General features: G+C 54.2%; 1 protein-coding gene and 1 non-coding gene across 12 annotated transcripts; one reads left to right on the plus strand and one right to left on the minus strand.

Annotated features, from left to right (window-relative positions):
- Positions 1 to 1,275: 1,275 nt before the first annotated feature.
- HDAC6 (histone deacetylase 6) lies at positions 1,276 to 21,429 on the plus strand. 11 transcript variants are annotated; one of them, XM_034649282.1, is made up of 29 exons: positions 1,276 to 1,435; positions 2,514 to 2,636; positions 2,721 to 2,849; positions 2,990 to 3,078; positions 5,055 to 5,139; positions 5,240 to 5,280; positions 5,980 to 6,076; positions 6,407 to 6,504; positions 7,660 to 7,764; positions 7,888 to 7,956; positions 13,162 to 13,288; positions 13,392 to 13,457; positions 13,550 to 13,609; positions 13,695 to 13,784; positions 14,120 to 14,226; positions 14,315 to 14,382; positions 14,624 to 14,789; positions 14,896 to 15,024; positions 15,208 to 15,376; positions 15,618 to 15,751; positions 16,282 to 16,350; positions 16,460 to 16,652; positions 17,965 to 18,114; positions 19,384 to 19,558; positions 19,670 to 20,178; positions 20,263 to 20,382; positions 20,517 to 20,663; positions 20,758 to 20,886; positions 21,098 to 21,429. In XM_034649282.1, exons 2-29 carry the CDS (start codon positions 2,544 to 2,546, stop codon positions 21,164 to 21,166), a joined length of 3,483 nt encoding a protein of 1,160 aa, XP_034505173.1. In that variant the 5' UTR covers positions 1,276 to 1,435; positions 2,514 to 2,543; the 3' UTR covers positions 21,167 to 21,429. The 11 variants fall into 11 exon arrangements, with proteins under 11 accessions (XP_034505173.1, XP_034505178.1, XP_034505175.1 ...); XM_034649284.1 differs by having other exon boundaries at positions 1,278 to 1,401; XM_019798079.2 differs by lacking the exon at positions 1,276 to 1,435 and adding an exon at positions 1,442 to 1,775.
- On the minus strand, positions 7,337 to 7,441 carry LOC117797532. Its single transcript, XR_004622547.1, has one exon. It is a non-coding gene; the product is annotated as a U6 spliceosomal RNA (small nuclear RNA).
- Positions 21,430 to 22,584: the final 1,155 nt, after the last annotated feature.

Consider the following 22,584-nt stretch of genomic DNA (forward strand, 5'->3'; position numbering starts at 1 on the left):
AGAGAGGGACCACAAGAAGAGAGAGCAGCAGAAGGAGAGGGAGAAGCAGGCTCTCCACTGAGCAGGGAGCCTGATGCGAGGCTCCATCCCAGGACCCTGGGATCACCACCTGAGCGGAAGACAGACGCTTAACTGACTGAGCCACCCAGCTGCCCTGCCCCCCTTCATTTTTAAAGGAAAAGAAAGATTATGCCACAGAGACCATTATGGGACCTGCAAAACCTAAAATATTTACTATCTGGCCCTTTATTAAAAAGTTTACTGACCTCTGCTCTTCAGGAATCTGTCTTCTGACTATACAGAAAAAATGGGCCATGGGTCTTAAGAGGCTCCCTACTCTATTACTCTTCAGGCATCACAACCCCAGAATGTTCCTCAGTCTGTATCACGTTTTCTTTTGTGTACATGGAGGTTTAAAGGTCTTCCGGACTTGATCCTCTTCCACTGGGATAAAAAAAATGCTCTGGTAGGAAAAGAGTGGAAGGAAAGAGAAGGGTGGGACTGGGGTTTTCAAAACGTTCATAGGGCCAGGCTACTGGGCAGTGAGGCTGTCAATCTATTTGTTAGTCAGCGATGCTGAACCCCAGCCCGCTTATCTCTTCAGCCCCAGTGTACAGCCCAGTAGGAAATGGTGAAGAATGAGAGAGGGAGATTAGGAGGGCAAACCGGCCTCCTGCGGGGCTGATATTTAGACATCATCGAGACAAGGCGTGTGAGGGAGCTAGAGGGCAACTCCCCCTACTTCCCGGGCATACGCTTTCTATTACAGTTTGGGGTCAGAGGTTACCCGGTGGAGGGGGCTGGAGGGAGAAATGCCGTCCAAGGAAAACTCCGCTCCTTGAGTCCACTCCAGCCCTGGGGACTATTATCACAGTTTGCCAGATGAGGAAACCTAAGCACAGAGATGTTCAGTAACTTGCCCAAGGTCACATGGCTAAGTCGCATAACCTCAGTTTCCTTATCTGCGAAGCAGCCTTAGTAATAGGAACTACCTCACAGAATTGTGGCTTACGACAATGCCTGTCACGTATTACTAGCTCTCATCACAATTACTCGCCACCGTAAGACTCCTTCCATCCTATACCATCCATTTTCCCGGCAGAGTATCAGTAGCTAATATTTAGTGAGTGCTTCCTGTGGGCCACCTTAGTGCATATTAAACTCAGAAAATCCTCACAGTATTTAACATTAACACCACACCCATTTTGGCCCCAACCAGCCACCCTCCAGTGTCAAACTAGCTCCGGGGCCCTGCCGCCAGCCCGCCCATGCTACGTCATCACAGCGCGCCGCGCGGGAAGCTGCCGGGAGGAGACGCCCCTTCCTAATTCCCTCGCTTGCTTGCTTGCTCTCTTGAGTCCTCGTGCGGCACAACTGGCGCGGGTCCGGAGGACTCCTAAGGTGACTGGACAAGGACGGAGAGACAGCGGCCACGGTAGCCACGACGACAGCGGCGGTGGTTGGGGGAGGGGCGAGCTCGAGCCCCAGCACCGCCTCGAACCGCCGGCGCGCGCTTCACGCAGGCGCAGCACGGCCAGCGTCGCGCGCTGTCGCGCAGACGCGCTGACTTGGCGTTCCTGAGCTCGCGGCAAGTGTGGCCTGAGCAAGGGGCGCGGCCCTGTGCCGCGACACGCCGTGTGGGCGGGATCGAGGCGGGCAGCACAGAGACCGGCCCAATGGAAAAGAGGGCCTCCTCAGGCACCCGCCGTCCCGCGGGTCGCCAGGAATTTGGCGGCGTGAGCCCTGGGCGGAGTGTGAGAAAAGGGCTGCGCCCAGTAAGTGGCGCTGAAGGGATTGGTCGGCGTCGACTGCGAGGGTGGGAAGGGGGAGGGCACTGGCGGGAGGCGGCCCGAAACTGGCTGAAGGGATTTGGTGGAGCTTGAGGGTAGGGTTTGAGCTGGGGGTGGGATCTAGTGGAAGGAAAGGGGCAGTCCCCCGAGGAGAGGGGCCCGTTGAAACGTTAGGGGCGGGATCTGGCCAAGTGGAAGGTGCCGGTCCGGCCCGATAAGGGGTGGAGTTAAGTGGATCGTTAAGGGTGGAGTCGGGCCGGAGCTGGGTCTGGGTCTGGCTGAGTGAAAGGGTGGGTGATTATCCTGGGAGATTAGCTGGAAGGGGCAGATTTGTGAAGGGGTGGGGTCTTGGCGAGGCTTGGAGGAATGAAAGAGTCTGGGAATGGGACTTGGGGGAGCGGAAAGGACGGTGATCAGCTAGAGAGGGCTGGCCCCAGGACGGACTGAGCCCGGGGGTTTATTGCTCCGCGAAAGGGCAAGACTTTTCCAGGGGAAAGAGTAGTGTTAAATGGGTGGAGCCTAGTGGGATGGGCGGGACCAGGTAGAATGGACACCCCAGTGGAAGGAGTGGGCCTTGAAAGGGGCGGAGTTTAGAAGGCGGTGGAGAGTAGGATAGCAGAAGGGATGGAGACTGTGTAGGGGGCGGGGCCTGGGAAGGGTCTGGGATGTGGGGTCCTCAGGGCACTCCAGCCCGTTCGTAGTCACCTCCACCCCACTCCCCAGAACCGCGTCAGGGGTGAAGTCTCCCCGACCATGACCTCCACCGGCCAGGATTCCACCACAACCAGGCAGCGAAGGAGTAGGCATAACCCCCATTCGCCCCCCCACGACTCCAGCGTCACCTCGGTGAGGCCCCAGACCTTCCCTGATTGGGGGGGGGAGGAGCAGTGGGCCCTGCACTGGAATCTGACCCTTCTCTCTGTTTGGCAGAAGCGAGGTGTTAAGAAGGGTGCCTTACTCCACTCCAGCCCTAGTCTAGCAGAGGTAAAGAAGAAAGGCAGAATGAAGAAGCTCAGCCAAGCAGCAGAGCAAGACCTCATCGTGGGCCTGCAAGGACTGGTGAGAGTGGCTGGGCCTCAATGGATTTAGCCTCCTGTGACAATCAGAATCCTGTGGTTCTCCCTCCTAGACAGTGTGGTGTGTTCCTTCTGACTCAGGCCCTAAACCAATCAGTGTCTCCTTTTTTTTTCCCCCTGCAGGATCTGAACCTTGAGGCCAAGACACTGTCTGGGACTGGTTTAGTGTTCGATGAGCAGCTAAATGAATTCCACTGCCTCTGGGATGACAGGTGAGGCTGCCTCCTCCAGGCTGTCCCCTGACCGCACAAATAAACACACTTAGAGCCCATTAGGAAGAATGAAGCCATTCTTCCGCTAGCCTAGAGACTGGAAGCAGATGATTTCGAGAGGTGAGGTTTAGGCTTGAAAAGATTCTTTCCATTTGGCCAACGCTTACCAAGTACGCACTGTGTTCCAGGAGTTAGTGATACAGACGTGTCAGACCAGACAGACAGGGCCCCTTCTCAAGGAGCTGATAGTTGAGAAGAAGAGCAAATCATTAAGCAGCCAACAGCAGTGGGAGGTGTTTAATGAAGGATGACCTCAGACCATGGGATTCAAGAGTATTTGATGGAGGACCCTAGACTAGTATCTGGGGTTCTCAGAAGGCTTCCTTGAAGAAAGGACATTCATGCAGACAGGGAAGAATTATACCTCCCATTTGCTCACACATGTTGTAATCCATCAGCAAATTCTTTTGGTTCCAAGTTGGAAATATATTCAGTACCTGACCTCTCCTCCCTGCCTCCACTGCCACCACCACCATCACTCACCTAGTCTTGCTGAGGCCTCCTCCCTGGCTCCCCTGCCTCTACCCTTACCCTGCTGTCTGTCCTCTACACAGCAGCCAAAAGAAAAAATAGGTACGAGATGATGTTCTCTTCTTTTTCTTAAATTAGCTTTCAACTGAAATATAGTTGACATAGAGCATTACATTAGTTACGGTCGTGTTCTCTTTCTTAAAATCCTTCAAGGGCACACCGTTGCCCTCAAGGTAAAGTCCACATTCATTCTGGCCTGTAAGGTTCCACATGATCTGGCTCCACGGCACCTTGGTGACCTCATTGGCCAATCACTTGCTTCACGTCATTTCACCCACACTGGTCCCCCTGCCTTTCTTCCAACAGGCCAGGCACTCTGCCAGCTCGGGTCTTTACCGTGGCCGCTCCTCTTTTCCAGAGATTCGTTTCCACCTTCTCCCACTCCCAGTTAACATTCACATCTCAAGGAGACTTTCTCAGAGAGGGTTTTGGCCACTCCCCTTCCCCCACACCTGCTCTCTGAGACATTCCTAGTCCATGTCATCGTTTGTTCGTGACTGCACTTACATGAGTCTATCCCCTATCCCAACAGAAGGCTTGTGATGACAAAAGACTTTGTTATTGAGTACATGTCTGCCATCTCCCAAGGAACTAGGGCCACCACAGTGGACAAAACAAATAGAACCCCTGCCTTTGCAGAGATTGCATTTTAGAGGGGGAAGACAGCCAATGAGCAAAAACGTGAATGATAGTGTGTTAGAGAAGTGCTGCAGAGAAACACCGACATGGGAGGGAGAGTGGTAGAAAATATGGTGGAGGGGAATCCGGTTTTAAATAAGATGGTCAGGGAAGGCCTTGCTGATCTTTGAGCAGGGATCGGAAGGAAGGTGAGGGAGTGAGCCATGGAGACATCTGGGAGAAGAGTATTCTAGGCAGGGAGAGGAGCTAGCTGAAAAGTACTCGGTTGGATGGAGGAACAGGGAGAGACACACTGGGAGTCGGTGTCTCAGAGGTGGTGGGGCCAGTGGTTCAGGGCCTTCTGGAACACGCAGAGAACTTGGGCTTTGCCTCTGCACGAGGTGGGAGCCACGAGGAGGTTTTAAGTAGAGGAGGGACGTGATCTGATTTGGGTTTTAGCCAATGTCTGGCTGCTGTGCGGAGGATGGGGCCATTGGGGGAGCAAGGGGGAAGCAGGGAGGCCAGTGAGGAGCTGAGGGCAGGAGTGCGGGCAGAAGGTTTTGGTGGCAGCAGCGGGGGTGACAAGGAGATGGACGGGCTGTCCGTGTATTGCGAGAACAGAGCCAAACAGGCGCCAAGGTTGACTCCAAAGTCTCTGATGTGACCAACTGTGGAAGGGTGGATGCGGAAGATGTGTGGGAGCAGAGGGGCCGCTCACCCATGTCCGTGTGTGTGTGTGTGTGTGGCTGGATGTCTTGTCACCCCAGCTTCCCTGAATGCCCTGAGCGGCTCCATGCCATCAAGCAACAGCTGATCCAGGAGGGCCTTGTGGACCGCTGCGTGTCCTTCCAGGTGAGTCCCTCAGCCAACACCCTGGGTGGGTGGTGGGCAGGAGCTGGCGGAGCCTGGGTGTGCTCAGTGCCTGAGCCCTTTATTCCTTGTGTCTCCCCAGGCTCGCTTTGCTGAAAAGGAGGAGCTGATGTTGGTTCACAGGTGAAGGCTTCTGAGTCTCATAGAGATGGGGAGGAGGCTGCCCTGGGCCAGCCAGGGCAGGCCAGACTCTTTGGGAAGGGGTGTCGTGGGCCCTGTGGCCTTGGGCAAGTTGCTGAGCCTCTCTGAACCTGAGGGTCCTTGCCTATCACATGGGAGCTAGCAAACAGAAGTTCCTCTGGAGGGTTTGAGAGGCGTTGGGCGCTTACAACGGTGCCCTCCATGTCAGCAGCCCATGAGAAGCTATTGTTATTACAATCTAGTGTGTAAACAGAGGGTGGGTGTGCAGACAGAATGATCGGAGGTCCCCCCATGGGGCTTCCGGAACCCCGAGTGAGGGCCCTGAGGTGATGTGATTCAAGGAGAGCTAGCTTGGCAGAGGGGCGATCTGAGCTGAGAGAAAGAGTGAGTCAGACGAAGAGGAGAACTGAAGGAAGGGAGGTACAGACAGGTACAGCAATGTGGCCAGTGGCCTGGCGATAGGATTTATTGTGGCCAGGGCACAGGGCAAGGGATGTTTCTGGAAATGAGGCTGGCTAGGGAAGAAGCAGGGAACGTGTCCTATATCCCAGCTGTCCCCCATAGGTTGACAGGTAAGGGGGCCTGACTTGACCAGGGTTCAGATGGGGAAGGGACAGGGCCCTGACTCAGGCCCAGGAGAGGGGCAGGCCCTTGAATCTCCTCTCCTGTCTGTGTCCCCAGCCTAGAATACATTGACCTGATGGAGACGACCCAGTACATGAATGAGGGAGAGCTCCGCATCCTAGCAGACACCTATGACTCAGTGTACCTGCATCCGGTATGGATAAGAACTGTGAAAGCAGGGCGCCTGGGTAGCTCCGTCGGTTAAGTTTCTGCCTTTGGCTCAGGTCATGATCTCAGTGTCCTGGTATCAAGCCCCAAGTCAGCCTCCCTGCTCAACAGGGAGTCTGCTTCTCCCTCTGCCCTGCCCCCCAACTCATGCTCTCTCTCAAATAAATAAATAAATAAGAACAACTGTGAGAGCAGAGGGTGGTGACAGTCCTGGGGTTTCCCATCCCCACGCCCACCACATCCTGGAGAGGAGTAGCAGAGTGGACAGGGTTGCTCTCTCCCTTACTCCGTCTCTGGCTCCCCACTATCTCCTCAGAACTCATATACCTGTGCCTGCCTGGCCTCGGGCTCTGTCCTCAGGCTGGTGGATGCGGTCCTGGGGAATGAGATCCGGAATGGCATGGCCATCATCAGGTAGGAGCCGCCAGCATTTGCCTTTTTTGTATTTAAAAAAATTCCTCCCCTCAGATGTAAAATGTATTGGTATAGGTGGTATATTCACAGGGTTCAAGAGTCAAAAGGTGCAAAAGGGGGTACCAAGAAAGTCTCCCACCCCATCCCCCAGAGACCTGCTTCCTCTCCTGGAGATAGTCATTGTAACCAATGACACGTGCACTCCCCAAAACCTTATGTGCCTCTTCGTGGAGTAAATGCTGATTTCATCAATGCTAACATCCCTATTTGATCGTCTTGAGATCTGGATTCATCTTACAAACAGTGGTGTCTTAGAATTCATTTTGCAGCGTTCTCTGTTTCGTTGTTGGCACGTGAAGTCACGGTAGCTCTTAGCATTGTCGGCACCCCAGCACTGGTGAACTGCAGGACATACGGCCTTTCTCCTCCCTCCCCTTGTTTTTTTAGCCACAAATGGTGGTAGCACTGACCACGTGCATTTTTCACTTCTACATCTTGGCAAGCTTCTCTCGAACAGTGTATACCTTAGACGTGCATGGAGCACCTCTGTGCAAATGCACAGGAAGTCCACCAGCCCCCCTTGCCCTGGGCGTTTTGGTTCCCCCCAGTCATAGCCGCTTCCAAAACCTGTCACAGCAAATACCATTATCCATTTAGAAACATTGTCGTTTCGCCCTTTTTGTTATATGGGCTGTGGGCTAAGTCTCCAGGAACAGGATGAGTGTGAGGGTGTATGCGTTCATAATTTTTTACTTTATTCGCTTTTTTAATTTCAATTCCAGCATAGTTAATATACGGCATTCTGTTAGTTTCATGTGTACCACGTAGTGACAAAAACATGGAACGCTTCACGAATTTGCATGTCGCTCTTGTGCAGGGGCCTATGCTAATCTCTGTTTCGTTCCAGTCTTAGTATAAGTGCTGCCAAAGTGAGCACTATGCATTGATAACTTTGATGAACATTATCAAATTTCCTTTGGGTAGAGAGCAGTAGACTGGGGGTGGAGGTCTGGGGCTCCCGTTACTCAGTTCCTGGCCAATTGGCAGACATCAGTGCTGGGAGCATTGGTGGTCTAGAATTGGAGAGCAGGGGAGAGTCTGCCTCTGTAGAGGAGCCCCCCCCCCGCAATCTGTGGCCTCCCCTGTCCTGCCCAGGCCTCCTGGACACCACGCCCAGCACAGTCTTATGGATGGATATTGCATGTTCAACCACGTGGCCGTGGCCGCCCGCTATGCTCAAAAGAAGCATGCCATTCAGAGGTCAGCGACGAGCCGCAGGGCGGGTGTGATGGGGGTGGCGCAGGGTAGGGTGTCCTGGCCTGGGCCCTTCCCCCAAGATGTGCCTTGACGCTCTTCTATAGTACCCCCCTCTCCTCCTCACAGGGTCCTTATTGTGGATTGGGATGTGCACCATGGTCAAGGAACACAGTTTGCCTTTGACCGGGACCCCAGGTATGCTCCAAGTGCGGCCTCTGATGCTAGACTCCCAGCCACCCCCACCCCCACCCCCACCGTTATGGGTCCAGCCAGAAGGGGCCTGGGAAGGAAGGGAAGGCATTCATATTCATTGGGCCCACCTGGGAGCCAGGCTCTGCGCTGTTCCCTGCACATCCGCGTTCTCGCTTAATTTCACTCCACTCCGAGGCAGGGTCTCTTGGGTTCCCCATTTTACAGACGGGGGAAGAGAGGCTTATAGCTCACAAGGTCACACAGAAAAGTAGGAGAGATGAGATTTGAGCCCACAGGTACTTGGAGATCTTGTTCACCAGTTGACCTTGGAGTGAACTTCAAATTACTACTTTATTTTTCTGATTAGGATGACCGCAAAGTTTGTTTAAAAAAAATTGGACAATACGGAAATGTCTAAAGCAGTGAGTCTCCTGTAATTCCTGTCACCTCCAAATAACTTATTGATAGTTTAGGTTATATTCTGACAGAATTTTTCCTTTAGATGTATGAATATTCAGTATTATCATTAACACACTGCCTAATGGGATAGTCTTCTCCATGTTTTTTGGCAACTTGCTTTTTGCATTTAACAGCATGTTGTGGACACCTCTCCATGTTAGTGCCTCTAAAAAAACACCTCAGTCTTTGTAAGGACTGTTCAGTGTGCTAATATATGGCTCTACCTCTGGTCGTTTAACCCTGGGACATTGATGGTGCTTTCCAGTTTTTGCTAGAACAGACAGTTCTATGGTGAAAATATATAATTTTATGTTTTATAATCTGTAGCTTAAAAATATATAACTTTGCACTTTTCTGAGTATATGTGTAAGATGGATTTCTGATAGTGGATTGCTGGGTCAGAGGGTCAGCGTGCTTTATTTTTTTAAAATTTAAATTCAATTAGCCAAAATATGGTACATCGTTAGTTTTTGATATAATGTTCAATGATTCATTAGTGGCACATACCAGATTTCTCTCCAGAAAGGTGGTACCAGCTTCCCCTTCCTGCAGAAAGTGATTGAGCAAGTTCTTGTCAGTAAGGACACTACTAAGTAGTTGTTTGATCCAGGCTTCTGTCAAACCGACTGCATAGAATCCCCTTGTTCCCCATAGATCCTGAGTTCCCACGGCCCATTTTTTAATCTAGGTTGGCTGTTCTCGAGACAGGGCTTTATTATTTTCCAGCATTCAATGTTGCTGACAGATGTCTGCTTTGTGTTCCTTTCTGAGTAATCCGTTTTGCTCTCCAAAGGTTTGAGTTTCTTCTTTCTATCCCTGGTGTTCTGAACTTTCACCCTGGCCCCTTCATTCTGCTTAGCGGTGGGTAGACATTTTACATCTGAAGACTCAAGCCTTTCTTAAGTCCTTAGACGCTTTCTTCTTAATGGCCTTTGATGCTTTCTTCCACCGTATTCTACTGTATTCCGCCTGGTCTCTTGTGTTGTATTCTCTCGTATTTTCTTCTCCCTTTTGCTCTGTGTCCTGGGAGATTTCCACAGCTCTACCTTGAAGTCCTTCCGTTGAATTATGTATTTAGACATTGTTTTCATCTCCAAAAGCACTTTCTTCCTCTCTGTTTCTACGCCCCCTTATCCGTCAGCTTGTTTTTAGACAGGGGTCATAAGAAGTGCTTTCAGCTTTCCTCGGTTTGCCTCAAATGTCTAGCAGCTCTCGCTTGGCATTCGTACCAACGAATACAGTGCTGCTGCAGGTGGCTATCTGGGGGCCACTCTGCCTTGTCGCACGGGACACTGTCTCCTGAAAGGGATCCCCTGGGAGGGGGGCAGGAAATGGCCACCGACAGGTCTCGACCTCACGGAGTGTGGGCAGGAAGCCACGCATTAGATGGGGTCCTGCCAAATGCCAGATAAAAGCAGGTCTCTTCTTGAGATGGCATCTCTTTTTTTTTTTTTTTACCCTCCACCTCTGCAAACATTGGTCAGTTTTACTTTTTTCAAATCTAGCTTTTGGCTTTTTTGGTCATTCGCCACTGTTCTGGTGTTTTGGGTTTTTAAAAAAGATTTATTTATTTATTTATTTAGAGAATGAGAGAGAGAGTCGGTGGCGGGGGCGGTGGGGGGGAGAAACTCAAGCTGACAGCGTCCTGAGCACGGAGCCTGATGCAGGGCTCGATCCCATGACCCTAAGATCTCGACCTGAGCTGACATCCAAGAGTCAGATGCTCAACCGACTGTGGCACCCGGGCGCCCCTAGTGTTTACTTTTTATACTTCATTATTTTTTTCTGTTTTTGTCTTTATTAGTCTCTTCCTCCTGTGTTATTTTGTCCATTTCCGACTTCTTGATTGCCTCAACGTTTATCAACTCAAGTGGCCAATCTAGTTTCATCTGGACCTGCCTTCACTGCCTTCCTTCTGTAATATTTTGAAGTTAATCCCAGATTACTGTATCATTTTTTTCTGCAAATATTTTGAACATCTCTCTAAAACATAGAGGATATATTTTAAAATTAAAAAAAAGCATAACTATAGTATCGTCTCTAAGCAAATTAACAAGAATTCCCTAACATCATGAATCATTCTTTTTCTTTTAATAAATGCATTGGAGGCTATCTCTGTGTTCTTTGGTGGATATGTTATTGACGATATGCACAGATATGAAGAATTGTGAATATATTTAATGCATTCTTTCTCGTGAATAAGAATGTATAATTGGGGAAAAAAACCATTTATCCAGGCCCTTCAGTCTCCTAGCCTCCACATCCCTCGGGCTCTTAACTCCATCAGCAGGGGTCCTGGGTAGAGACAAATTGATCAGGCCTTAAGATACTACTACAAAGATGACGAAAACAGGTAAACCAAAGCTAAATGGTTAAAAGAAACAAGGAAATCTAGTGAATGGGTCATTCAGTGAATTGGCTCTTTAGAATTGATTTTGTGTGCATTGACCTGGATCTGCCCTTGATTTTTCCAGAAGGGAAACCTCAAGTCATCTTGAGTGCCTTCCCTAATTTGCTCAGCATGAGGGAGGGGCCTATAGGGCTCCTGGAGCCTCAAAGACTATTTCCCAGACATTTGTGGAAGTCTCTAATTGTCTGACAACCTTTCTAACATTCTCCATCTTCCTGGGATGACACTTGTTCAAACTTCCTCTTACTGTCTTTTGACCGGGATTGTGGGAGAACAAGGAGGTAAACCTATGCTATCAATCTACCATTCTTTCACTGGAAATCAGTGGAATTTATTTTAAAACCTCCTGCTGGGACGCCTGGGTGGCTCCGTCAGTTAAGCGTCCGACTCTTGATTTCGGCCCAGGTCGTGATCTCAGGGTCGTGAGATGGAGCCCCCTGTCGGGCTCCTTGGGCTCCGCGCTGGGCGTGGAACCTGCTTGAGATTCTGTCTCTCTCTCTCTCTCTCTCCCTCTGCCCCTCTCCCCGTTCATGCTCTCTCTCCCTCCCTCTCTCTCTCTAAAATAAAAATAAATAAATCTTTAAGACAAACAAAAAACCTCCTGCTGTTTGCTTTATAAACTTAGTTTCCTTGGGTGTTCGTTCTTCCACTGGCTGTGGTGGCTCTCATGGGGTTGGCTTTCTTTAGATATTTTCTTTATTCCTTTCTTCCCCTGATGATCATCTTTATGTTCTACTGTGCATTTCTCTCCCTCTACTAGTTAACTTACTAAAAAAAAAAAAGTTTAGAACCGATATTTATCAGAGTCGAAAGTAAACCCATCATCTCCTGCCTGCTCAAGACCAGAGCTTTCACATGGGTTTCATTCCCAAGTTCCAAGATGCTTTTTTTTCGATTTCAAGAATCTTTCTGGGGCGCCTGGGTGGCACAGCGGTTAAGCGTCTGCCTTCGGCTCAGGGAGTGATCCCGGCGTTATGGGATCGAGCCCCACATCGGGCTCCTCTGCTATGAGCCTGCTTCTTCCTCTCCCATTCCCCCTGCTTGTGTTCCCTCTCTCGCTGGCTGTCTCTCTCTCTGTCAAATAAATAAATAAAATCTTTAAAAAAAAAAAAGAATCTTTCTATATAAGTTGCATCAAATTTCACAACCACATTTTCAGCATTTATTAAAATGTCACTAAGTTGGTCTAGATTTATTGTTTACCACTATTTCTTGCATTTCCCTAAAAAAAAAGATAAAACTGCTGCCTTAAATTCTTTCTGGAACAAGACAGGGAGTGGATGAACGGATGGATGGACGGATGGATGAGAGATGATTCATTTTGATTGCCCCCCCCATCAGAATTAAGCCCTCCCACAGCCTCCTGATGGGCCTTCTTTTTTTAAAGATTTATTTATTTGTCAGAGAGAGAGAGTGCGTTCACAAGTGGGGGGAGTGGCAGGCAGAGGGAGAAGCAGGCTCCCCACCTGAGCAAGGGGCCCAATGTAAGACTCGATCCCAGCACCTCAGGATCATGACCTGAGCCGAAGGCAGATGCTTAACCGAATGAGCCACCCAGGCGTCCCCCTGCTGAGCCTTCTATCAGAACGTGGACCTTCATGTCTTTTCAGTGTCTGTTCCACGTATTCGTCCTCACTGCTCTGAGTGCTCAGTTTCTCACCTACAAGATACAAAAAGTAGTAGAGGTGCCCTATAAGGTATTGGAGGGAAGGAACTGCCCCCTCACCTCAGGAAGCCTCAGCTAGCACCCCCACCTCAGCCCAGCTACACGCACAGAGCCAAGTTCCATGCCCCCGAACCCCTCACCCTTGAGTCTCCCCACGTCTTTCAGGGGAAGCACTAATTCCCCGGCCTGGCCTGCCGCTCTTTGCCACCTTAGCCGGATCCTGCCAGCTAAGAGCTCCCCATGGGCCTCCAACATCACAGGATTTGTCCTGCCGCCGCTACTTGGTCATGGAGGCAGGGGGGCAGGCTGGTATGATTTTGAGTCCCCCGCAGGGTCAGGAGCCCTCGGGGACTGGGTAGACAGACCCCGTAGCTGTCAGGGTCTCAAAGCTAGCACGGAGGAGGGCAGGAGCATCACCAAGGGAGGCATTCCAGTGAGAGAGCACGTGAACGAGTGAGGGAAGTAACGGATAAATGGGAAAATTTGCGAATGGGAGGGTAGCTAAGTTGGCGACCAAATAGAAGAATGAATGGATGCAGGCGGTAAAGAGTTAATGGGGAAATGAACGAGAGAATGAGTGGTTGAGTAAACTGGGAGCTGTGGGTTGGAGCGTTTGGGGCCATTGACTCTCAGACGCCCCCCCCCCACCTTCTTTTCTCCCTTCTGCCTCCAGTGTCCTCTATTTCTCCATCCACCGCTACGAGCAGGGTAGGTTCTGGCCCCACCTGAAGGCCTCTAACTGGTCCACCGTAGGTTTTGGCCGAGGCCAGGGATATACCATCAATGTGCCTTGGAACCAGGTCAGTGTCCACCCGCCCTTTGCCCCCAGTTAGGCCCACCGCTGCCCTTCAGCCAGCTCTGGGCAGAGGGCAGGACGTCCCCATCGTGCCTCTCTGTCCGCAGGTGGGGATGCGCGATGCCGACTACATTGCCGCTTTCCTGCACCTCCTTCTGCCAGTCGCCCTTGAGGTCCTGGGGGTCTGGGGTGTGTTGGGACAGGAGTGATGTTGAGGGATGGGCTGTGAGGGCAAGTGGCCTCATGTAGTCCCTTTCCCCCTCAGTTCCAGCCCCAGCTGGTCCTGGTGGCCGCTGGATTTGACGCCCTCCAAGGGGACCCCAAGGTAAGGCAGGCTCCCTGGGGTGGTACGTGGGCAGAAGGGGGTTTGCTGGGAGCCAGGCTGATCCTCCATCCACCCCTCCCCACAGGGTGAGATGGCCGCCACTCCGGCAGGATTCGCTCAGCTAACGCACCTGCTCATGGGTCTGGCAGGAGGCAAGCTGATCCTGTCTCTGGAGGTGAGTAACTCACTTCATGTCTCAGCCCGTGTCTCCAGGAGGACGTTGGAACAAAGCCTTCGGGTCAGGCAGGAGTTTCTGTCCCCGCATTTCTACTCACTAGCTGGACAACCTCACCCAAGTCACTGAACTTCCTCGTGCCCCTGCTTTCCTTCTGTGAAACGGGCGCCACACTCATGGCGATCGCCTCATAGCACTGTTCAGTGAACGAAACGGAAGTCATCCCTCAAAGTCCTCGTTGCTTGATATGTAGTCGGCACCCTTAGTAGTATCATCATTGTTCTTTCCTGGTAACGCCTGGTTCTTTCCTGATCCCCCTCACACTCCTTTCCCAGGGTGGCTACAACTTCCGCTCCCTGGCTGAGGGCGTCAGTGCCTCACTCCACACCCTTCTGGGAGACCCTTGCCCCATACTGGAGTCTCCTGGTGCCCCGTGCTGGAGGTGAGCCCTGGTGGAGGAGGAGAAAAGCGGGACCCCTGCTGCCTACCCACTGGCCAGTTTGCTCACATTTCCCTCTCCTGCCTTCTAGTGCCCAGGCATCACTGTCCTGTGCTCTGGAAGCCCTGGAGCCCTTCTGGGAGGTCCTTGTAAGATCAGGTAGGAGGCGGGGAGGGGGCTAGGTGGGGAGTCAAGCATGGAATGAGCCCTTGGGAGAGACTCTCTTCCAGACTGTCCTTGGACTTCCCTGGGCCCCCTTGGTGGGGGAGGGTCAGGCCCTTTCTCACATTAGACCCTGGTTTCAGGCCTTCCGCCCCTTTCATGTTTGGGTAAACGAAGTTCCAGAGTATTCCAGGGATCCCGGGTGGGGGATTAGGGTGAATGTGCCCTCCCCTTACAGCTGAGACCCTGGATGAGGACTTCTTGGAGGAGGAGAACGTGGAGAAGGAAGAAGAAGGACCGTGGCAGCCCCCGGCGCTCCCAGTCCTGACGTGGCCCGTGCTACAGGCTCGCACAGGGCTGGTCTATGACCAGCGGATGATGGGTCACTACAACTTGTGGGACAAGTATGCAGTTGGAGGGCCACCGGCTAAGTGGACAGGGAGATCCTCCCCCTTCCTCAAGCTTAACTAAGCCCTGCCTCTGGTTCCTGCCCACCTCCCCCCACCCCAGCCACCACCCAGAGATGCCTCAGCGAGTCTTTCGGATCATGCGCCGTTTGGAAGAACTAGGCCTTGCAGGGCGCTGCCTCACCTTGCCCGCACGTCCCGCCACGGACTCCGAACTGCTCACCTGCCACAGGTCAGACACCCCCCCCCACCATGCCTGGGGTGGGATGGGGCCTCAGGGCACACATGCCACAGGGTGGGAAGGGGGCTGGAGCCCGGGCTCTCCGTCCCTGGTAGGTGGAGCCGCTGTGGGACACGGGAGGGACCGTGGAGGGGCCCGAACCCCGACTGCCCCGTGTCCCGTCTGTGCCTCCAGTGCTGAGTACGTGGGTCGTCTGCGGGCCACAGCGAAGATGAAAACGCGCGAGCTGCACCGCGAGGGCTCCAACTTTGACTCCATCTACATCTGTCCCGGCACCTTTGCCTGTGCCCAGCTGGCCACTGGCGCCACCTGCCGCCTGGTGGAGGCCGTGCTGGCCGGAGAGGTACCTGCCCCCTGGGGCGGGGCGCCGCTCTGGAGGGGGGGGGGCTGGGCCTGAGGGGCCTGGGAGGAGGAGCTCTGCTCCCCGGAGGCCTGGCTTACTGGCCAGTGCGGTGGGGGGATGGGGGCTGCAGGCTGGGGGCGCGTAGCAGCCGGGGGTCGTGGCAGGGACGGAAGGAGAGAATAAAGGGGAGAGAAAGCAGTGACGGCAGGTGGTCTGATCTTGCTTCCTGCTCCTCCCCCAGGTTTTGAATGGCGCCGCTGTGGTGCGTCCCCCAGGACACCACGCGGAGCGGGATGCCGCGTGCGGGTTTTGCTTTTTCAACTCTGTGGCTGTGGCTGCTCGCCATGCCCAAGCCATCAGTGGGCATGCGCTGCGGTGAGGGCTCCCGGGCTCCCCGCCCAGCCCAGTGCTTCCTCCGCAGGCCCCTTGGTGCAGCGCCCCCCAGGACTTACCCAGAAACACCCAAGAGTACAGTTGCCCAGCACTTCCCCAGGAAGGGACCAGGGATCTAGCTTCGCAGGGCTTACCCAGATAGGACCCCCAGGTTGTGGCAGCTAGGTGGTTCTAAAACAAGATCCAGGGCCCCCCTGCTCCATCATTTCTGGCCCCTGACGGCTATTATGACAGAATTCAGGGTCCGGGTCCCCAGTGCTTACTTCAGAAGACCCAGTATCTGGCTCCCCACATTTACCCATTGGGGTGCCGGGGGCTCTGGCCCTGAGCACTTGTTTGCACCCTTCCTCTGATAGGACCCGCCAGCCTGCCACCCACTGCTTTCCCCAGGGACCCAGAATTTTGCCACCAGCAATAAATGCCCCTGCAGACAGAACCCAGGGCCCCAGCCCCTGCCCTGTCCCCTGGGTGGGCCAGCGTCCCAGGCCACTGAGGTGCCATTCTCTCCCCAGGATCCTCATAGTGGACTGGGACGTCCATCACGGTAATGGAACTCAGCACATATTTGAGGAAGACCCCAGGTGAGGGGCTGGGGCAGGGGGCGTGGTGTGGTCGGGAAGGGGGGCCAAGCACACCTCAGGGGTGCCGGGGGCCACTCACCAGCCGTGGTCCCCCTTCCCTCCCCGGCAGCGTGCTGTACATCTCCCTGCACCGATATGATCACGGCACCTTCTTTCCCATGGGGGATGAGGGCGCCAGCAGCCAGATGGGCCGGGCCGCAGGCACCGGCTTCACTGTCAATGTGGCCTGGAACGGGCCCCGCGTGGGTGACGCTGACTACCTGGCTGCCTGGCACCGTCTGGTGCTCCCCATTGCCTACGAGGTACAGTACGGGATGCACATGGCAGTGACCACGTGGGGGAGCACGGGCCTGCGCGTGTCTGACTTCCGGATGCCTGGTCCTGTGGCACAGCCGATGGGTGGCTGTTGTGATGGCCATGGGGGGGGTGTGATTCTGCGACGGCCTTGGTGAATTGCTGCCGTGGTGGAGTGCCTCTACGTGACCACCCTCTCTGTGCGTGACCGTAAGGGACTTCTGGGTCCGTGCGGGTGGCCTTCGGTGGGTACGTGGGAGGGGGCCCTGCGTGCCTACCAGTTCTGTGGAACTGCATGTGCAAGGCGGGGGGAGTTTGAGGATGTGTGTGAGGCTGCACAAATGGCTCTGGGCCACTGCCGTTTCTCTCTTTGGTGGCTGTGATGCCATATGTCGCTGCACATTGCTCTCTTGGTGACAGCTGGTGTGTGGCTTTCCGCGTGTGGGCAGGTGTGTGTGACCGTCCTCTCTCTGCTTGTCTGCCGTGGCCGTGTGTGTGTCTCTGACTGGCAGTGGCCTGTCTAGCCTTGCCTGACTCTGCGTGAGGGGCTGTAGGTGACTGCTTTTTCTGTGTGCACTCTGTGTGTCTGCATGTGTGGCGAATGAATGTAAGTACCAGCTCTGTGACCTCTGTGTGGACATGCGTATTCAGCTGTGTACGTGTAGCTACCTTCTGTGTGTGTGTGTGTGTGTGTGTGTGTACGAGACCATTGTGACTTGGGTAATGGCACACATAGGCTTGTCTTTGCAGGGGTTGCTGTGGCTTACTGTCCCCTCTGTGAGATATGTTTTTGTGTGTGTTGTGTGATTAGCACGATGTTGGTTCAGTCTATATGTTGCCATCTGATCGTGTGACCATTTTCTGTGTGTGGCACTTGCGTTGTCACCTTCTGTGATGAAGTGTGCGCGCACCCCCTTTGGCACCATTTATGTAAAACCCTGTGTTGTTGTGCACGTATGTCCCATGTCACCATCTCCTGACATCTGAGTCTCTACGTTGCACATCTCTGCCTCATGTCTGCATCTGTCCATTTCTAGAAATGTCTCCTTGTCTCTGTGTGTCACGTCTCTAAGTCTCTGTTTGGTGTGTCCATGTCTCTGTTGATCTTTCTCCGGTTCCTGTGTCTCTGCGATCCTGAGTCTGTCTGTCCTGTGTTTCCTCGTCCTCCCCTTGCTATTTTCGGGGCTCTGGTCTTGTGTCCCCCAGTCTCCAGGTCTCCAGTTCTCCAACTGGCGTCTGTGTGTGTCTGGGGCGCCCTCACCTGCTGGGTACCCAGGCCTCCATGCTCACGCCCATGTGTCTCTTCTCTCCCTGCTTCAGTTTAACCCAGAACTGGTGCTGGTCTCGGCTGGCTTTGACGCCGCACGGGGGGACCCGCTGGGGGGCTGCCAGGTGTCACCCGAGGGCTATGCCCACCTCACCCACCTGCTGATGGGCCTTGCCAATGGCCGCATCATCCTAATCCTAGAGGTAACCCTCTCAGTCCCTCTCCCTACGGTGGGAGGGCGGTTTGGAAGGCTGGAAGTCCTGCCCTTTCAGCTGGCTGACTGAGACACTTGGGGCAATTTCCTAAAATCGGCTGTGAGAGTCGCCACGTGGGACCGTTGGCACACACTGGGCGTTCATTGTAACCCCAGCTTACCGGCCCTAACCGAGTGCCCGCTATGTGCCGTGCGCTCTGCTCAGCACTTCGTGTGTGTTAAATCACTCACGTGACAAAGCAGCCTGCTGAGATAGTTTGCTGGCCTTGTCATTTTCCTCTCTCAAGAGCAGGGAAACTGAGGCACGGCGAGGTGTGGTGACTGGCCCGAGGCCACACGTTCAGTAATGGCAGAGCCGGGGCTTGAGCCTGAGCAGCCTGGCTCCGGTGTCCAAGCTTTTTACCAGTGCTTGAGCCGCCTCTAGCAAATTCCCCGGACAAAGCAAACTCCCTGAGTTTCTGTGAATCACTCAGTGCTCCTGCCCCCCCATGCCTCAGTCTCCTCATCTGTAAGATGGGGCTGGCTACTCGTGGAAAAGTGCCTGGCATGTGGTAAGCACCGTCTAAGTAGTTTCCTATCGTCATGAGTCATCGCACACCAGTTGAACCCTCTCGCCACCTTACATGCTGGTGTTTTCGCTGCTTAGCAGATAAGGCCAGTCGCTGGCAGAGATTAATTGGCTGCTCTGCGGTCCCACGGTGGGCCCGGGACTGCCTGTGGCAGGGCAGGGGAGTGGTCGAGAACATGAACTCTTCCATCCAATCGCCCATCTCCCAACCCCAGCGCTGTCTCTCACCAGCTGTTAGGGCCTCAGACTCATTATCTAATCACTCTGAGCCTCAGTTTCTTCATGTGCAGAAAGAACAGAGACGGGGATTCCTATAGAATGTGAGAAAAGGGGGTTGCCATACGGATTGAGCGCAAGTGGTTGTAAGGATTAAGAGAGTCAACGCACGAAATGCTCAAAATAGGGTCTGGCACACAGCAAGCAGTTCACGCATATGCACGGTTACTAACGCTGCCCTCGGGGCCGCTTTACTGTGCAGGTTACTCTCTTGCACTTGACATCGTACTTACCTCCGTCAACAGCCACCTCACGCAGTGGGTGCGGCCCATCGGGCAGATGGCAGTTCTCCACTTGTCCTCACCCTCCAGACGGGAGGGGCCCCGAAGAGGGATTGGGAGGCAGAACATCTTGCCTCCTAAATTCCATGAGGCCCCCCCATCATACCTTTTTCTTCCCTTTTTCTTAACAAAGGGTGGCTACAACCTGACCTCCATCTCGGAGTCCATGGCTGCCTGCACCCGTTCCCTCCTTGGGGACCCACCACCACTGCTAACCCTGGCGCGGCCCCCGCTGTCAGGGGCCCTGGCCTCCATCACCGAGACCATCCAAGTCCATCGCAGATACTGGCGCAGCTTGCGGGTCATGAGTGAGCAGGCGTGGGGCACGGGGGGCAGTGGGAGGCTCGGGAGAGGGCAGGGATCTGAGGCAGGATAGGGGGTAGCACCCACATTCAAGGCTCTCCATCCTGTGGTTCCAGAGGTCGAAGACAAGGAGGGACCTTCCAGTTCTAAGTCAATCACCAGGAAGGTGACCCTGCCAGCCCACCGTGGGCCAGCTGTGCAGATGACCGCACCAGACAGGAACATTCTAGATGCGGACATAGGGAAGGCTACCTCAGCATCATCCGTGGAAGTGTCCACCCCAGACCAAGCTAAGTCAGAGACTGCTGTGGTGGCACTCAATCAGGACCAAGCCTCGGAGGCTCCCACCAGGGAAGCCATGCTGGACCAGACCCCCTCAGAGGCAGCCACAGAAGGAGCCACGCTGGACCAGACCATCGTGGGGACGGCCACAGTTGGAGCCACGCCAGGCCAGACCACCTCAGAGGAAGCTGTCAGGGAAGCTGAGGTGATCCAGACCCCTCCAGCCTTACGTACTGACAGCCAGACTCCCCCAGCCTCACCTGTGCAAGGAGCCACAGCCCAGATATCTCCCAGTAAGCTGACTGAGAGTCTCAGGACCTTGGACCTGAACAGCGAGGCTCAGGTAAGACCCACCACACCCAGGTAGGGGGGAAGCAGGGCCAAGAACCTGGCCCCTTGGATGCACCTCTTACCTCTGTGCATCCAGAAGGCACCAGAATCTCAGAGCCCAGAAGAGGAGAGGCTGCTAGGAGAGGCAGCTGAAGGTCAGGACAGGGATCATTCCATGCTGATTCAGAGCTTTGGGGACCATGCCGATGGTGACCAGGTGAGCTCAGGGGTCAGGGAGAAGACGGTGGTTTCCTACTCTTGCCCAGGTGCACCTCCAGGTAGGAGCGTGTGGTGTAGGGACATGTAATGGGGAGATGGAGTCCCTAGCTGACTCCGTTTCACCCACTCCAGGTCACGTTTTATGCGGTGATACCACTGCCCTGGTGTCCCCATTTGGTGGCAGTAGGTCCCATACCTGAATCGGGCCTGGATGTGACCCAACCTTGTCAGGACTGTGGAACACTCCAGGAGAACTGGGTGTGTCTGTCCTGCTATCAGGTATGCCTGGCGGGAGGGGGTGGGGCGGAGGCTGGCCCAGCCCGGACTACAGGTGGCTGCTGACCCCCACCCGATACTCCCTCCCCAACCTCAGGTCTACTGCGGCCGTTACGTCAGTGCGCATATGCTGCAGCACCACGGGGTCTCAGGACACCCGCTGGTCCTCAGCTACGTCGACCTGTCTACCTGGTGTTACAACTGTGAGGCCTATGTCCACCACCAGGTGGGTTCTGGGCAGACCGGAGAATGTGTGCACACATACACACACACACACACACACACACACACGCCCTCACATGCACACGGTCTTTGCTGGGGTAAGGGGAGATCGGACAGGCCAGGAGAAGGGTTGTCGAGGGCTGGTGTGGGGCAGCCCCCTGGCTGAGGTAGAGGGCCCCTCACTCTCGCTTACCCACCCGCTCTTGCGTCCTCAGGCTCTCCTGGATGTGAAGAGCATCGCTCACCAGAACAAGTTTGGGGAGGACATGCCCCACTCACACTAAATCCCAGAATGTGCTCCTCTTCTCCACCTTCTGAGGGCCTGGATGAGGGGCAGCCTCACTCCACCCCATCCCGAAGACTCTTTTCACCCCCCCCAAGGGTGAAAGACTCCATCTTCCCTGGCCTGGAAGGAGGAAGGGGTGGTGCAGTGGTCCCGAGAGGGGGCTGCTATCACGATGCTGATACTTTGGAGAGAGGGGCATCAACTGACAATATATAGCAGAGTTCCATTTGTAATAAAGGACAAGCTGTTACGAAACCTGGAGAGAGCCTTTTAATCTTAAGTGGGTAAAGAACCGCACACGCCCGGCCAACAGGTCGTCTGAGTAGTGAAGGAATGACGGCATGGGTCTCCATTGGGTCAAACCCCTGCCCATCCAGTGTCCAAAAAACTAACTGGAAATAGGGCAAGTAGCTTGACTGGCTCACTGTCGATTAAATGGTGGAATCCCAGAGCAAATGGCCTGCCAGAGAAATAGCCGCACAGCCAGTTCCAGCTGCACCCTGGGCTAAGAAGGCAAGACAACTATCAGGAAGTGTCCTCAGTAGGCCTCAGTCTCCCCATCTGTCTTTTTGTCCTGATTTGGGTGTGGGTGGTCTAGGTTTCACATACTTAGATTTGGTGGTCATGGGTAACTTCCTGGGGGAAGGAGTGCCTCTCATTGACCAGGGATGAGGAACTGGTTTTATTTCTCCCACATAATGAGAATTTCTTTGGCAACTCAGAACAGTTCAGGCTGAGGTTTCTTACACTTTTCTTCATGGCCACCTTATAAACCCAAGATACCCACCAGAGCCCCACCCAGGCAAGAAGAAGGGCAAGGGGGCTGTGGCCGGCTCAGTCATCCCTCTTTTAAGGAGCGTTCTGGACGCCCCCCAGCGACCTCAGCTTCCATCTCATTGGTCAGACCTGTGTCACATGACTGCCATAGCTGCAAGGGAGTCTGAGAAATGTTTGAGCTTGCCACCCATCTACTTCAAATCTGGTTCCTAAGGCCCTGACACAAAAACCCTCCCCTGCAACTCCTTCCCTTCAGAAACAGGCACAACCCTCTCCCCCAAGCGACTTTCTGAAAACCCTGCTTGAGGCAGCCCAGGCTCCGCTTGAGGCCCTCATGAGACATATGCCAAAGTCTGGCCACTCAGGTAAAAAATGTGACGCCCTCCGCATGCCAAAAACACGAACTCACCTCCCAGAAGGGGGCTAAGGTAAGGGAGAGGTGCAGCAGGGGGGGACATGGGGAAGTCCCGCCGCTGGCCCTACGCACCCCCAAGACCACCACTTTCACAGCCCGGTGGCTGGTTACTGGCAGGGCCACCACCCCACACCCAACCCTGGGGCAGAGGGGCTTGGAAGTTGTGTTGCGCATGCGTTCTCCCCCTCCCCTCCCCTCCCGCCCCCCGCCCCCCCCACCCGCTG

The sequence above is a fragment of the Ailuropoda melanoleuca genome, chromosome X, assembly GCF_002007445.2.
Source record: "Ailuropoda melanoleuca isolate Jingjing chromosome X, ASM200744v2, whole genome shotgun sequence".
NCBI lineage: Eukaryota > Metazoa > Chordata > Mammalia > Carnivora > Ursidae > Ailuropoda > Ailuropoda melanoleuca.